At 47.2% G+C, this 13,837-nt stretch overlaps 1 protein-coding gene across 2 annotated transcripts in view; it reads right to left on the bottom strand.

Moving 5' to 3' along the window:
* Positions 1–13,837, bottom strand: part of vwa8 (von Willebrand factor A domain containing 8) — a 345,890-nt gene that overhangs the window by 313,924 nt on the left and 18,129 nt on the right. For both annotated transcript variants that reach the window (XM_060833282.1, XM_060833283.1), the window contains exon 3: positions 9,387–9,517. In XM_060833282.1, the coding sequence (XP_060689265.1) occupies positions 9,387–9,517 (131 nt within the window). The remainder of the gene's footprint in view (positions 1–9,386; positions 9,518–13,837) is intronic.

Here is a 13,837-nt window from a genome sequence, read left to right as displayed (position 1 = left end):
TTGTTATAGCCAGTGGAACTGAAGTTGGCAGCAGCTGTGAAGAAAAACATGTAGCGTGTTGTTGGAAAACTGCGCTACACTGGAACACAATTAACAGTCAGATGAAAGGATTCTCTTGTATATATGTTCAAAATTATGAATTGTGCACATATATTAAATGATTAGCTTCATAAACACCGGTGTTACAAAAAAGAAATTTAATCTAGTAAAACATCCATAAAATCGTCACGACAGTTTAATAAAAGAACTTACTTTTTCATCACTTCTGGCTACCTGTTGTACTTTGACTTTCAGTCACATTCCTGATGAAGAGCTTATGCTCAAAATGTCAACTCTCCTGCTCCACGGATGCTGCCTGACCGGCTGGGCTTTTCCAGCACCACACGTTTTGACTCAGATCTTCAGCATCCGCAGATCTCACTTTCTCCCCTTACTTTGACTTTCACTTCATCTGTTCACTTCTTATTCTATTATGTCTCATCCATTTTCAATGAAATCTCTTACTGTATGTCTGAATTCCTTTCTCACAATTGTTCTGCCTCCTTCTGACTGACTTGCTAATTATTGTTTTGTGAGCTATCATCCTATATTTCTCTGTATCCCTCAGCTCTTGTGCATATCCCTTCATTAAAATAGTGAATTTCCTTGCCTTACCTTTGACTCAACGCAGGGTAGGAAACAAGATGGGAAGCAAAAACAGTTCTGAAGTGAATGCAGCAACCACATAGTGCTGGAACTTGAGAATCTGGGCAGAAGCGATAAGGAGACTGGCTCCAGACAGCACAAAAATACACTAATCCAGCAATAGAATGAAGGAAGGCTGTCCTTGCTGCAGTTAGCAAACCAAAGCTTATCAGTAAATCAGTTGTATTTCAGTCTGGGGACCTGGGGCAGATTACTTAAGGCATGTGGTCTGCCAATTTACACCGCTGTCAAGGTAAGTAGCAATGGAACTGTACATGCACATGATGCCAACAAAGCAATAGGGTGTATATCCAGGATTCAGCAGCACTCTGCCAGGGTAACAGAATGGCCATAGCAAGGCCCCCAAAATTCACAGCCTGAGTCATCCAGGCACAGCTTCCTACAGGAGCTCACAGAAACTGATTTCCAAAATAAAATAACAATGCTAAATTTGAAAACATCATTGTGAATTATTGTATCAGAACTAAAAGTTGTGGCCTTGTTACTAATTATTTTTAGGTGAATATACTCAAAGGGAAAATGAACTTGAACAAAGTGAAGACTGATAGTTTTTTCAACACGCTCAAGGCAATGCTTGGTCCATATTTAGTTGGATATTTGAGTTAACTAGAATTATATCAGGGTTCTTCCTGCTCTACAGGTGTGTCAAGCATTTGAATTGTGATGGATTTCACAGCAGGGCACGACTGGGACATGTTCAATTAGCGGAACTAGTCCTCATTCTCAACAAGCACTGCTGCTTCACAGCGCCAGAGGTCCGGGTTCATTTCCTGCCTCGGGCAAACTGACTGTGTGGAGTTTGTACCTTGGCTGCGTGGGTTTCCTCCTGGTGCTTCGGTTTCCTCCCACAGTCCAAAGATGTGCAGGTCAGGTGAATTGGCCATGCTAAATTGCCCGTTATGTTAGGTGAGGGGGTAAATATAGGGGATGGGTCTGGTGGGTTGCTCTTCAGAGTAAAAAATGAGGTCTGCAGATGCTGGAGATCACAGCTGCAAATGTGTTGCTGGTCAAAGCACAGCAGGTCAGGCAGCATCTCAGGAATAGAGAATTCGACGTTACGAGCATAAGCCCTTCATCAGGAATAAGAGAGAGAGAGCCAAGCAGGCTAAGATAAAAGGTAGGGAGGAGGGACTAGGGGGAGGGGCGATGGAGGTGGGATAGGTGGAAGGAGGTCAAGGTGAGGGTGATAGGCCGGAGTGGGGTGGGGGCGGAGAGGTCAGGAAGAGGATTGCAGGTTAGGAGGGCGGTGCTGAGTTGAGGGAACTGACTGAGACAAGGTGGGGGGAGGGAAATGAGGAAACTGGAGAAATCTGAATTCATACCTTGTGGTTGGAGGGTTCCCAGGCGGAAGATGAGGCGCTCCTCCTCCAGCCGTCGTGTAGTTGTGTTCTGCCGGTGGAGGAGTCCAAGGACCTGCATGTCCTCGGTGGAGTGGGAGGGGGAGTTAAAGTGTTGAGCCACGGGGTGATTGGGTTGGTTGGTTCGGGCGGCCCGGAGGTGTTCTCTAAAGCGTTCCGCAAGTAAGCGGCCTGTCTCCCCAATATAGAGGAGGCCACATCGGGTGCAGCGGATGCAATAGATGATGTGTGTGGAGGTACAGGTGAACTTGTGGTGGATATGGAAGGATCCCTTGGGCTTTGGAGGGAAGTGAGTGTGGAGGTGTGGGCGCAAGTTTTACATTTCCTGCGGTTGCAGGGGAAGGTGCCGGGGTGGAGGTTGGGTTGGTGGGGGGTGTGGATCTGACGAGGGAGTCACGAAGGGAGTGGTCCTTGCGGAACGCTGATAGGGGAGGGGAGGGAAATATATCCTTGGTGGTGGGGTCCGTTTGGAGGTGGCGGAAATGGCGGCAGATGATACGTTGTATGCGGAGGTTGGTGGGGTGGTAGGTGAGAACCAGTGGGGTTCTGTCTTGGTGGCGGTTGGAGGAGCGGGGCTCAAGGGCGGAGGAGCGGGAAGTGGAGGAGATGCGGTGGAGGGCATCGTCGATCACGTCTGGGGGGAATCTGCGGTCCTTGAAGAAGGAGGCCATCTGGGCTGTGCGGTGTTGGAATTGGTCCTCCTGGGAGCAGATGCGGCGGAGACGAAGGAATTGGGAATATGGGATGGCGTTTTTACAGGGGGCAGGGTGGGAGGAGGTGTAGTCCAGGTAGCTGTGGGAGTCAGTCGGTTTATAATAGATGTCTGTGTTGAGTCGGTCGCCCGAGATAGAAATGGAAAGGTCTAGGAAGGGGAGGGAGGAGTCTGAGACAGTCCAGGTGAATTTCAGGTCGGGATGGAAGGTGTTAGTAAAGTTGATGAACTGTTCAACCTCCTCGTGGGAGCACGAGGCAGCGCCGATACAGTCATCGATGTAGCGGAGGAAAAGGTGGGGGGTGGTGCCAGTGTAGTTGCGGAAGATGGACTGTTCCACATATCCTACGAAGAGGCAGGCATAGCTGGGGCCCATGCGGGTGCCCATGGCAACCCCTTTAGTTTGGAGGAAGTGGGAGGATTGAAAAGAGAAGTTATTCAGGGTGAGGACCAGTTCAGTCAGTCGAAGGAGGGTGTCAGTGGAAGGGTACTGGTTGGTGTGGCGGGAAAGGAAGAAGCGGAGGGCTTTGAGTCTTTCGTGATGGGGGATGGAGGTGTACAGGGACTGGATGTCCATAGTGAAAATAAGGCGTTGGGGACCGGGGAAGCGAAAATCCTGGAGGAGGTGGAGGGCGTGGGTGGTGTCCCAAACGTAGGTGGGGAGTTCTTGGACTAAAGGGGACAGGACCGTGTCGAGGTATGCGGAGATGACTTCGGTGGGGCAGGAGCAGGCTGAGACAATGGGTCGGCCGGGGCAGGCAGGTTTGTGGATTTTGGGCAGGAGGTAGAAACGGGCGGTGCGGGGTTGTGGGACTATGAGGTTGGAGGCAGTGGATGGGAGATCCCCTGAGGTGATGAGGTCCTGGATGGTCTGTGAGATGATGGTTTGGTGGTGGGAGGTGGGGTCGTGGTCGAGGGGGCGATAAGAGGAGGCGTCCGCGAGCTGGCGTTTGGCTTCAGCGGTGTACAGGTCAGTGCGCCAAACTACCACCGCGCCTCCCTTGTCTGCGGGTTTGATGGTGAGGTTGGGATTGGAGCGGAGGGAGTGGAGGGCTGCACGTTCTGAGGGTGAGAGGTTGGAGTGGGTGAGAGGGGTGGACAGGTTGAGTCGGTTGATGTCACGGCGGCAGTTGGCTATAAAGAGGTCGAGGGCGGGTAGGAGGCCTGCACGGGGTGTCCAGGTGGATGGGGTGTGTTGGAGGCGGGAGAAGGGGTCGTCAGAGGGTGGGCAGGAGTCTTGGTTGTGAAAGTAGGCACGGAGGCGAAGGTGGCGGAAGAATTGTTCAAAATCTCGCCGCGTGTTGAACTCATTAATCCGAGGGCGTAGGGGAATGAAGGTGAGGCCCCTGCTGAGGACTGATCTTTCATCCTCAGAAAGGGGGAAATCTGGAGGGATGGTGAAAATCCGGCAAGGCTGGGAGCTAGGACCTGGTGTGGGACTGGAGCTGGAGCTGGGGCTGGGGGCGGGGTTAGAGATCGAAGTAGGGGCGGAGTTAGACGTGGTGACGTTGCTCGATGTGGGGGCGGGGTCATGCGTCGTGACGGAAATAAGCGTGGGGGCGGGGTTACGTGAAGCGACAGAAGACGGTGTGGGGGCGGGGTTATGTGTGGTGACGAAGGTTTGCGTGGGTGCGGGGTTATGCGTAGTGACAAAAGACGGCGTGGGGGCGGGGAAACCTGAGGATTTGTGCTCCTGCAGGTTAGTGATGTCAGTGGGGGCGGAAGTGGCTGCGCCGACGGCAACCGGAGGGGCGGAAATGGTTGCGGCGACGGAGGAGTGGTGGTCATTCCCGGTAGCCGCGTGGGTCGCGGGTCCGTCGGCGATCGTGGAAGCGGTTGTGTGTGTGGTGGTCACCGGGGCAGTTGTTGGGGTGGCGATCGCGGGGGCTCCGAGGTCGGTGGGGGCGGAAGTGACGTCACGGTCGGCGGCGGCCTTGGGTGCCGCGGGCGCTGTGGAGACCACATGTGTAATGGCGTCCGACAGGCCTATAGAAGATTCTGGAATAGTTGAGGAGCCACGAGTGTGGGGGTAAGTACATGAAAGTTTTTGGTACTTACTGTCTTTAATCTCTGATAGGGCTAGGAAGAACTGTTTGTTGAGTTTGTGGATTCTTCTGTAGATGAAGAACAGCAGGGGTCCTTTGCAGGTCTGTGAGAGTGTTGTCCTGAGCTGGGGAAGGGCTGATTGCAGAGAGTGTAAGTGGCGACGCATGGCTGCAAGGGTGGAGCGGAGGATCCGGAGGGAGGTCTGATGCTGGAGGCTTTGGATTTGTTGTAGGTACAGGTTGTCCTGGTTGAGGGTAGGTGTGGACTTGTTGGGTCGAAGGGCCTGTTTCCAGACTGTAAGTAATCTAATCTAATCTAATCTAACTTCTCCTTCCAATTCTCCCACTTCCATCAGACCAAAGGGCACCCACATGGGCCCCAGCTATGCCTGCCTCTTCATAGGATACTTGGAACACCATCTTCCACAGTTACACCAGCACCTTTTCCTTCGCTACACTGATGATTGTAGCAGTGCCACCTCGTGCTCCCACGAAGCACCTGAACAGTTCAACTTCACTAACACTTTCCACCCTGACCTAAAGTTCACCTGGACCATCTCAGATCTTCACTCCCTTTCCTGGACCCCTCTGTCTCCACCTCCAGTGACCGACTCACCATGGACATTCATTTCAAACCCACCGACTCCCATAGATACCTGGACTACACCTCCTCCCATCTCCCATCCTATAAGAATGCGATCCCTTACTCCCAATTCCTCCGCCTCTGCCATATCTGCTCCCAGGAGGAGCAATTCCACACCAGGACATCTCAGATGGTCTCCGATTTCAAGGACCGCAATTTCCTCCCCATGTGATCAATGCCCTCCTGCAGATCTCCTCCACTTCCCGTACCTTCACCCTTGAACCCCACCCCTCCAACCGCAACAACAATAGAACCCCCGATCCTCACCTTCCACCCCGCTAACCTCTGGATATAGTGCATTATCCTCTGCAATTTCCGCTGTCTACAATCAGACCCCACCACCAGAGACATATTTCCCTCCCTGCCCGATCTGCATTTTGTAAAGACCATTCCCTCCATGACTCGCTCAACAGGTCTACCCCCATAACCCACCCTCCACACCCGGCACCTTCCCTTGCTGCCACAAGAAGTGTAAAACCTGCTCTCACACCTACCCCCTCACCTCCATCCAAGGTCCCAAACTATCTTTTCACATCCATCGGAAATTTTCCTGCACATTCACCTACCTCATCGACTGTGTCCGTTGCTCTCAATGTGGTTTCCTCTACATAGAACATTACAGCGCAGTACAGGCCGTTCAGCCCTCGATGTTGCACCCACCTGTCAAACCAATCTGAAGTCCATCCAACCTACACTATTCCACATACGTCCATATGCTTGTCCAATGACGACTTAAATATACTTAAAGTTGGCGAATCTACTACCGTTGCAGGCAAAGCATTCCATACCCTTACTACTCCCTGAGTAAAGAAACTACCTCTGATATCTGTCCTACATCTATCACTCCTCAATTTAAAGCCTTCGTGCTCGCCGTCACCATTCTTGGAAAAAGGTTCTCCCTGTCCACCCTATCTAACCCTCTGATTATCTTATGTGTCTCTATTAAGTCACCTCTCAACCACATTCTCTCTAATAAAAACAGCCTCAAGTTCCTCTCCATACCAGGCAATATCCTAGCAAATCTCCTCTGCACCCTTCCCAAAGCTCCCACATCCTTCTTATAAGGCGATGACCAGAACTGTACTCAATACTCCAAGTGCGGCCACATCAGAGTTTTGTACAGACGCAGCATAACCTCATGGTTCCGGAACTCGATCCCTCTATTAATAAAAGCTAAAACACTATGCCTTCTTAACAACCCTGTCAACCTGGGTGGCAACTTTCAAGGATCTGTGTACCTGCACACCGAGATCTCTCTGCTCATCTACACTACCAAGAATCTTACCATTAGCCCAGTACTTTGCATTCCGGTTACTCTGACCAAAGTGTATCACCTCACACTTGTCCACATTAAACTCCATTTGCCACCTCTCAGCCCAGTTCTGCAGCTATTCTATGTCTCTCTGTAACCTACAAAATCCTTCGTCACTATCCATAACTCCACCGACCTTAGTGTCATCTGCAAATTTACTAACATACCCTTCTACGCCCTCATCCAGGTCGTTTAAAATGACGAACAGCAGTGGACCCAACACTGACCTTTGCGGTACACCACTAGTAACTGGACTCCAGGATGAACATTTCCCATCAACCACCACCCTCTGTCTTCTTTCAGCAAGCCAATTACTGATCCAAACTGCTATATCTCTCACAATCCCATTCCTCCACATTTTGTACAATAGCCTACTTGGGGAACCTTATCGAACGCTTTGCTGAAATCCATATACACCACATCAACTGGTTTACTCTCATCTATTTGTTTGGGCACTTTCTCAAAGAACACAATAAGGTTTGTGAGGCATGACCTACCGTGCTGACTATCCCTAATTAAGTTATTCTTTTCTGGATGATTATAAATCCTATCTCTTACAACCTTTCCAACACTTTACCAACTACTGAAGTAAGGCTCACTGGTCTATAATTACCAGGATTGTCTCTACTCCCCTTCTTGAACAGGGCAACCACATTTGCTATCCTCCAGTCTTCTGGCACTATTCTTGTAGACAATGACGATTTAAAGATCAATGCCAAAGGATCGGCAATCTCCTCAGCTTCCCAGAGGATCCTAAGATAAAAGCTGAAAATGTGTTGCTGGAAAAGTGCAGCAGGTCAGGCAGCATCCAAGGAACAGGAGAATCGACGTTTCAGGCATAAGCCCTTCATGATGAAGGGCGTATGCCTGAAACATCGAATCTCCTGTTCCTTGGATGCTGCCTGACCTGCTGCGCTTTTCCAGCAACACATTTTCAGCTCTGATCTCCAGCATCTGCAAACCTCACTTTCTCCTCGAAGATCCTAGGATAAATCCTATTCGGCCCAGGGGACTTATCTATTTTCACACACTGCAGGATTTCTAATACCTCTTCCTTTGTGAACCTCAAAAGCACCTAGTCTAGCAGCCTGTATGTCAATAATCTCCTTGACAACATCGTCGTTTTCTAGCGTGAATACTGTCGAAAAATATTCATTTAGTGTTTCCCCTATCTCCTCTGTCTCCAGACACAACTTCCCTTGATTGGCCCTAATCTTACTCTTGTCATTCTTTTATTCCTTAAATACCTATAGAAAGCCTTAGGGTTTACCCTGATCCTATCCACCAACAACTTCTCATGTCTCCTCCTGGCTCTTCTGAGCTCTCTCTTTAGGTCTTTCCTGGCTACCTTGTAACCCTCAAGCGCCCTAACTGAGCCTTCACATCTCATCCTAACATAAGCCTTCTTCTTCCTCTTCACCAGAGATTCCACTTCCTTTGTAAACCACGGCTCCCCCGCTCTACTGCTTCCTCCCTGCCTGACAGGTACAAACTTATCTAGGACACACAGTAGCTTTTCCTTAAATAAGCTCCACATTTCTAATGTGCCCATCCCCTGCAGTTTCCTTCCCTATCCTATGCTTCCTAAATCTTGCCTAATCGCATCGTAATTGCCTTTCCCTCAGCTCTAACTCTAGCCCAGTGGTATACACCTATCCCTTTCTATCACTAAAGTGAACAGTAATCAGGGAGACATGATGCCAACTAGTGAAACACTTCTGGGACACAAGTACCAAACAACTTCACCACCCTGTGGCTGACCACTTCAACTCCACCCCCTCACCCCCCCCACCCAAAAAAAATCCCCTAAGGGCATTCAAGTCCTGGGTCTCCTTCACAGCCAAATCCAAGCTACCCGACACCTGGAGGAAGAACGCCTCATCTGCCTAGAGACCCTTCAACCACAAAGCATCAACATCAACTTCACTAGTTTCCAAATCTCCCCTCCCCCACCACATCCTAGCTCCAACCTTCCAACTTGGCACCGCCCTACTGACCTGTCCGTCTTCCTTCCCCACCTATCCGCTCCACCCTCCCCACTGGGACCTATCGCAATTGCCCCTCATCTGCATCCACCTTTTCCCTTTCCAGGTACCTTTCGCCCCAGCCCCACCCTCCTATTTATCTCAGTCTCCTTCCCCCTCCACATGCCTGATGAAGGGCTAATGCCTGAAACATCGACTCTCCTGCTCCTCGGATGCTGCCTGACCAGCTATTTCCAGCACCACACTTTTCAATTCTGACTCTCCAGCATTTGCAATCCTCACTTTCTCCTAAGTACTGGGGCATGCTCAATACCGTTTTTAAATATGTAGACAGACACCCTGAAAAAATACTTAAAACCATGTAATCTCCTTCAGTTAAACAATCTCGGCGGCAGAATGCAGCTATCATCCTAACATTTGCAATTGACTAATCTTGCACTCTTCCCTTTCCCAAACAATATCACCATTGATATAATTTCCTGCCATTGTCATTGTTATTCATATCCAATGGTAACCTGCAAATCGATTTCTTTCCCAAAACAGAATTAGTCATCTCATAAAAAAATCAACAAACTAGAACTACAATACGTTGACAGTATCTGCATAGGAACTAGAAAATGGCTTACCAAATACTGCATAGCAATGGAGCGTCGTAAAGGACCAGGTGGACCTATAAGGAAAACATCTTGTCCCAACAGATCTTTCTGCATGATCCATCGAAGGTGCTGTGCGAGTGCCTGAGGTAAGGGTTCCAACACTGGTCAGAATGAAAATTGATTTAATTATTGTCCTCACCTTCACAACACAGCAATCAAGCAGCACAATTTCAGAACTTGAAATGCTCGTAGTGAAAATCACACCAGAAACAACACAGTCCTCATGTCCTCATACACCGGACAGAAGTTAAAACTCTCTTGAATTACGTACCGTTAGGATATAAAACATTATTGTGCTTTAGTTGTATGGTTGCTGATTTGACAGGGTAACAAGTGGTCCTGATATTCCAGAGATTGCTCAATTAGGGAGTCTGAAGAGGGGTTGAACACATTTTTCATCCAAACCAACAGTCTCTTCTACTTTATTTCACATCACTTACAAGAATCAGAAATGTAAGAAGTAGGCAGTAAACCCATCGAGTTCACTCCACCATTCAGTATAATCTTGGCTAATCTTAGGATTTAATCCTACTTTCACACTGACTTCCCATATCCCTTGATTGACAGAGAACAACAATCTATCCATGCAAGACTTAAGCACATTCAGTGAGGCCTCTCTAGAGTAGAGAATTCCAAAGATTCAAAACCCCTCAAGTGACAAAATATTTCCTGACCTCACTCACAAACTGAATGCCCAAGACTGAACTCCTGTGTTCCTGACCGCGCCCCCCTCTACCCGGCAGGAGAAACAATCACTCAATGTCACCCCCATCATTGAGAGGCCATGAACGAGGGAGAGACTTGGCTTTTGTGCAGGAATAAATTTAGTTCTGAATTTGTGAGAATTTTCTTTCCTCAGACTTACATATGAATCTAGGTAAAAAAAACTGGATCTGCTGGAAACCAGATTCTGGATTAGTGGGGCTGGAAGAGCACAGCAGTTTAGGCAGCATCCAAGGAGCAGTAAAATTGACGTTTCGGGCAAAAGCCCTTCAGCGGGAATATGAATCTGACCACTGCATGGAGTGCTTGGAGGTAAATAGCACAGATGTAGGTAAATTAGTAAAGTCATCATTGCCCCAAAGGACCATATAAAGCTGCTCTCTCATTAGAAAGAGAGTATTGATATTGGTTTAACCTGAGTGTCAGTTTGCATCATGCGAGGGAAGAGGTTGAAAAGAAGGACCTTCAATTCAGCCGGTGTGGGAACCGAACCCACGTGGTTGTTGATATCACTGCACTGCAAATCAGCCATTCATCCAATTGAGGTAATTGAAGCCCAGCACGGACGCATTTAACAGACAAATAAATAAGTATGAGGGTAAGATGAACACAAAGATATGCTGCTCGGGTGAGATGATTTTGGTTAACTCAATGAAGAACGTGGCTATCGCTGGCAAGAAGAGCAGTTAATTGCCCAAAGGGCAGTTAAAAGTTGACCACATTGCTGTCACACATGAGCCAGCCAAGGATTGCAGTTTTTCAGGGGCATCAGTGAACCAGGTGGAGTTTTCCAACAATTTACAATGGTTTCATGGTCGTAAATAGACTCTTACTTCAAGGTAAACTTTTATTGAATTCAAATTTCACCATCTGCCAAGGCAGAATTTGAACACAGGTCCCTGGAACATCTGGGCCATCACCAAATATGTGATATAAACACCTGGTACAGACCACTTGGGCCAAATGGCGTACAGAGGAACCTCGATTACCCGAGCAGGAGGTATTTTGTTTGGATAATCAAATGCCGGATAAGAAAGTTTAGCCAAGCATCGGGACCTTGCCATCTCGTTCATATAATCCGAAAGTCAGATGATCAAGGTTCCTCTGTACATCAGTCTTTTAAATAACTAGAGAGAGAATAGGTTCCCTCAAAGACTAAAGTGTTATGTATGGAACCACAGGAGATAAGCAATGAATATTTCTCCTCTGTATTTACCATGGAAAAAGACATGAAGAGTTGGAAAGTTGGGGAAGTTAGATATTTTGGGGACAGTCCATATCACAGTAGAGGAGGTGGTGGATGTATTAGAATGTAGAAGGTGGATATCCAAGAACGCTGGAAAAGGCTGGAGAAGAAATTGCAGGGGCCCTGTTTCTTACTTATGCTTCAGTGTTAGCCATGGGTGAGGTCCCAGAAGATTGGAGGGTAGTGAATGTTGTACCATTATTTAAGAAGGGCTACAAAGAAAAGCCTGGGAACTACAGACCCAGTAAGCTGAACATCTGTGGTGGGTAAGCTACTTGAGATAAGATACACATGCATTTGGAAAGACAGGGTTTGATTAAGAGTAGTCAGTATGGCTTTGTGTGTGGGAGATCATGCCTCACAAGTTTGTTAGAGTTCTTTGATGAAGCTTGATGAGAGCAGGGCAGTAGACCTAGTCTATATGAAGTCGAGAAGCATGGCACTGGAGAAGCACAGCAGGTTAGGCAGCATGTGAGGAGCAGGTGAGTTGACCTTTCCTCATGAGTCTCTCCTGGAAAGTGAACCATGCTTTCAGCATTCATGAGTGCATAAGATATGGGAGCAGAATTAGGCCATTCAGCATATCGAATCTGCTCTGCCATCCGATCATGGCTGATACACCTCTCACCCCCATTTTCTTGCCTTCTCCTCATAATCCATCAATCCATTACCAATTAAAAATCTGTCTACCTCCGCCTTAAATTGTACTCACTGTCCCAGCATCCACCGCACTTCAGGGTGACAAATTCCACACATTCCCAACCCTTTGGGAGAAAACGTTTCTCCTCAACTCTGACCATGACACCTCATCCCAGAATGCCCACAAGAGGAAGCATCCATTCCGCATCTATGTTACCCATATCTTTTATCATCTTGAATACCTTAAGTTAATCTCCCCTCATTCTTCTAAGTTCCAGAGAGTATTGGCCTAAACTATTCGATCTCTCTTCTCCTCAGGGTGTTACATGCTATAAGATGACCAGTGATTCTTCTGACCTGTCATCAACAAACGTTAAAAAAGCTCAACCTCTCTTCAGCGATCCCAGGAATATTCAGTGAACTTTATTTAAACTGCTGCTAAAACAATTATATCTTAAGCAATCATAAGGACACAGTAATCCAAATGTTATCTCACCGAGGCTTTGTAAAGCTCCAGTAAAATTTCCTTACTTTTCTTCGCAATTCCACTTGTAATAAACGGTAACATTCAATTTGCATTTCAAACCTCTTCCTGTACCTGCTCAATAACATTTTTTTGGACAGCTGGATTCCTCTGTATCTCCACGTTCTGCAGTCTCTCTATATTTAAATAGTACACTGATTTTCAATTCTTCCTAACCAAGTGGACAAGTTCACATTATGCCCCATCTTCCAAATTTTTGCCCACTCACTTAATTCACGTATACCCCTTTACATATGTTCTACCTCCATTTGACAACTTACTTTTCTAGTTATCTTGGTGTCATCAGTGAATTTAGCCATAATACTTTTGGTCTTCATGTCCAAGGCATTAATATAAGCTTCAAATAGTTGAGACGGAGCACTGATCCCAATGTCACTCCACTGCTGAGAGCTTGCCAGCCTGAAAAAGACCCAGCCATCCCTCCTCTCTGCTTCCCGATAGCTAACCAATTCCTTATTCATGCTATCCCATATACAATGAGTTCATAATCAGTACAGCAACCTTTGATGTCCATCAGATGCTGTTGGAAACCCACATGTTCGTCATAATAACCATGCTTGTTACTTCCATATAAAGATACCAATAAGCTAAACACAACTGTTCCGTAACCTTATATAAGATGCCTATATAAAGATTGCTTGTTTTTATTTTATTTTTAATTTGGACTAAAATCTGAAAAGAATGGAGTTTAAAAGGACTGCACAAGTTTTTAAAAGCAAATAACCTGACATTCATTGTAAGCACCATTAGCAAAACTGCCCGGTCAAACAACAGTTGAAGCGTTTTCTGCAGACAAGTTGTAATGCATGCAAATAGAGATTCGGCTGATAAGTAACTGAATGGCCCATGAACTTTTATCAATGACAAAAGCCTTCTGTCTGCCAACAATTACATGCTTGCTTGTAAGGTGGCTGAACAGCTTGGTGCTGTCAACAAGATAGTAGGAAGCCTTCAGACCTCCAGGCCAGTTCTGCAGCTCTCTCTGTTCTCTGCAGTAAAAGTGACATCAAACCTGAGGATAGGAGTTTATCTTTTCTTCAACAATTGGTGTGACTTTTATTTAATAAGTGAGAGACTATTTTATAAGTTTGTACCAAACCACCTTATGTCTCTCACAAATTAGTGAAAGCATTCAGAGGAGAAAGACTGAGAAGCAGTGTTCTGATCAGCACAACAACCATTTCAGCAAATCATGTGAACATAGAGCACAAAACTGGTTTCCCAATGGTCCTCTCATCCATCACACCCATGTTGTTTTAATCCTATGTG

This window comes from Hemiscyllium ocellatum, chromosome 12 (assembly GCF_020745735.1).
Source record: "Hemiscyllium ocellatum isolate sHemOce1 chromosome 12, sHemOce1.pat.X.cur, whole genome shotgun sequence".
In the NCBI taxonomy this organism is placed as follows: Eukaryota; Metazoa; Chordata; class Chondrichthyes; order Orectolobiformes; family Hemiscylliidae; genus Hemiscyllium; species Hemiscyllium ocellatum.
Note: the sequence above shows the minus strand (reverse complement) of the source record. Positions and strands in the feature narration are given on the sequence as shown.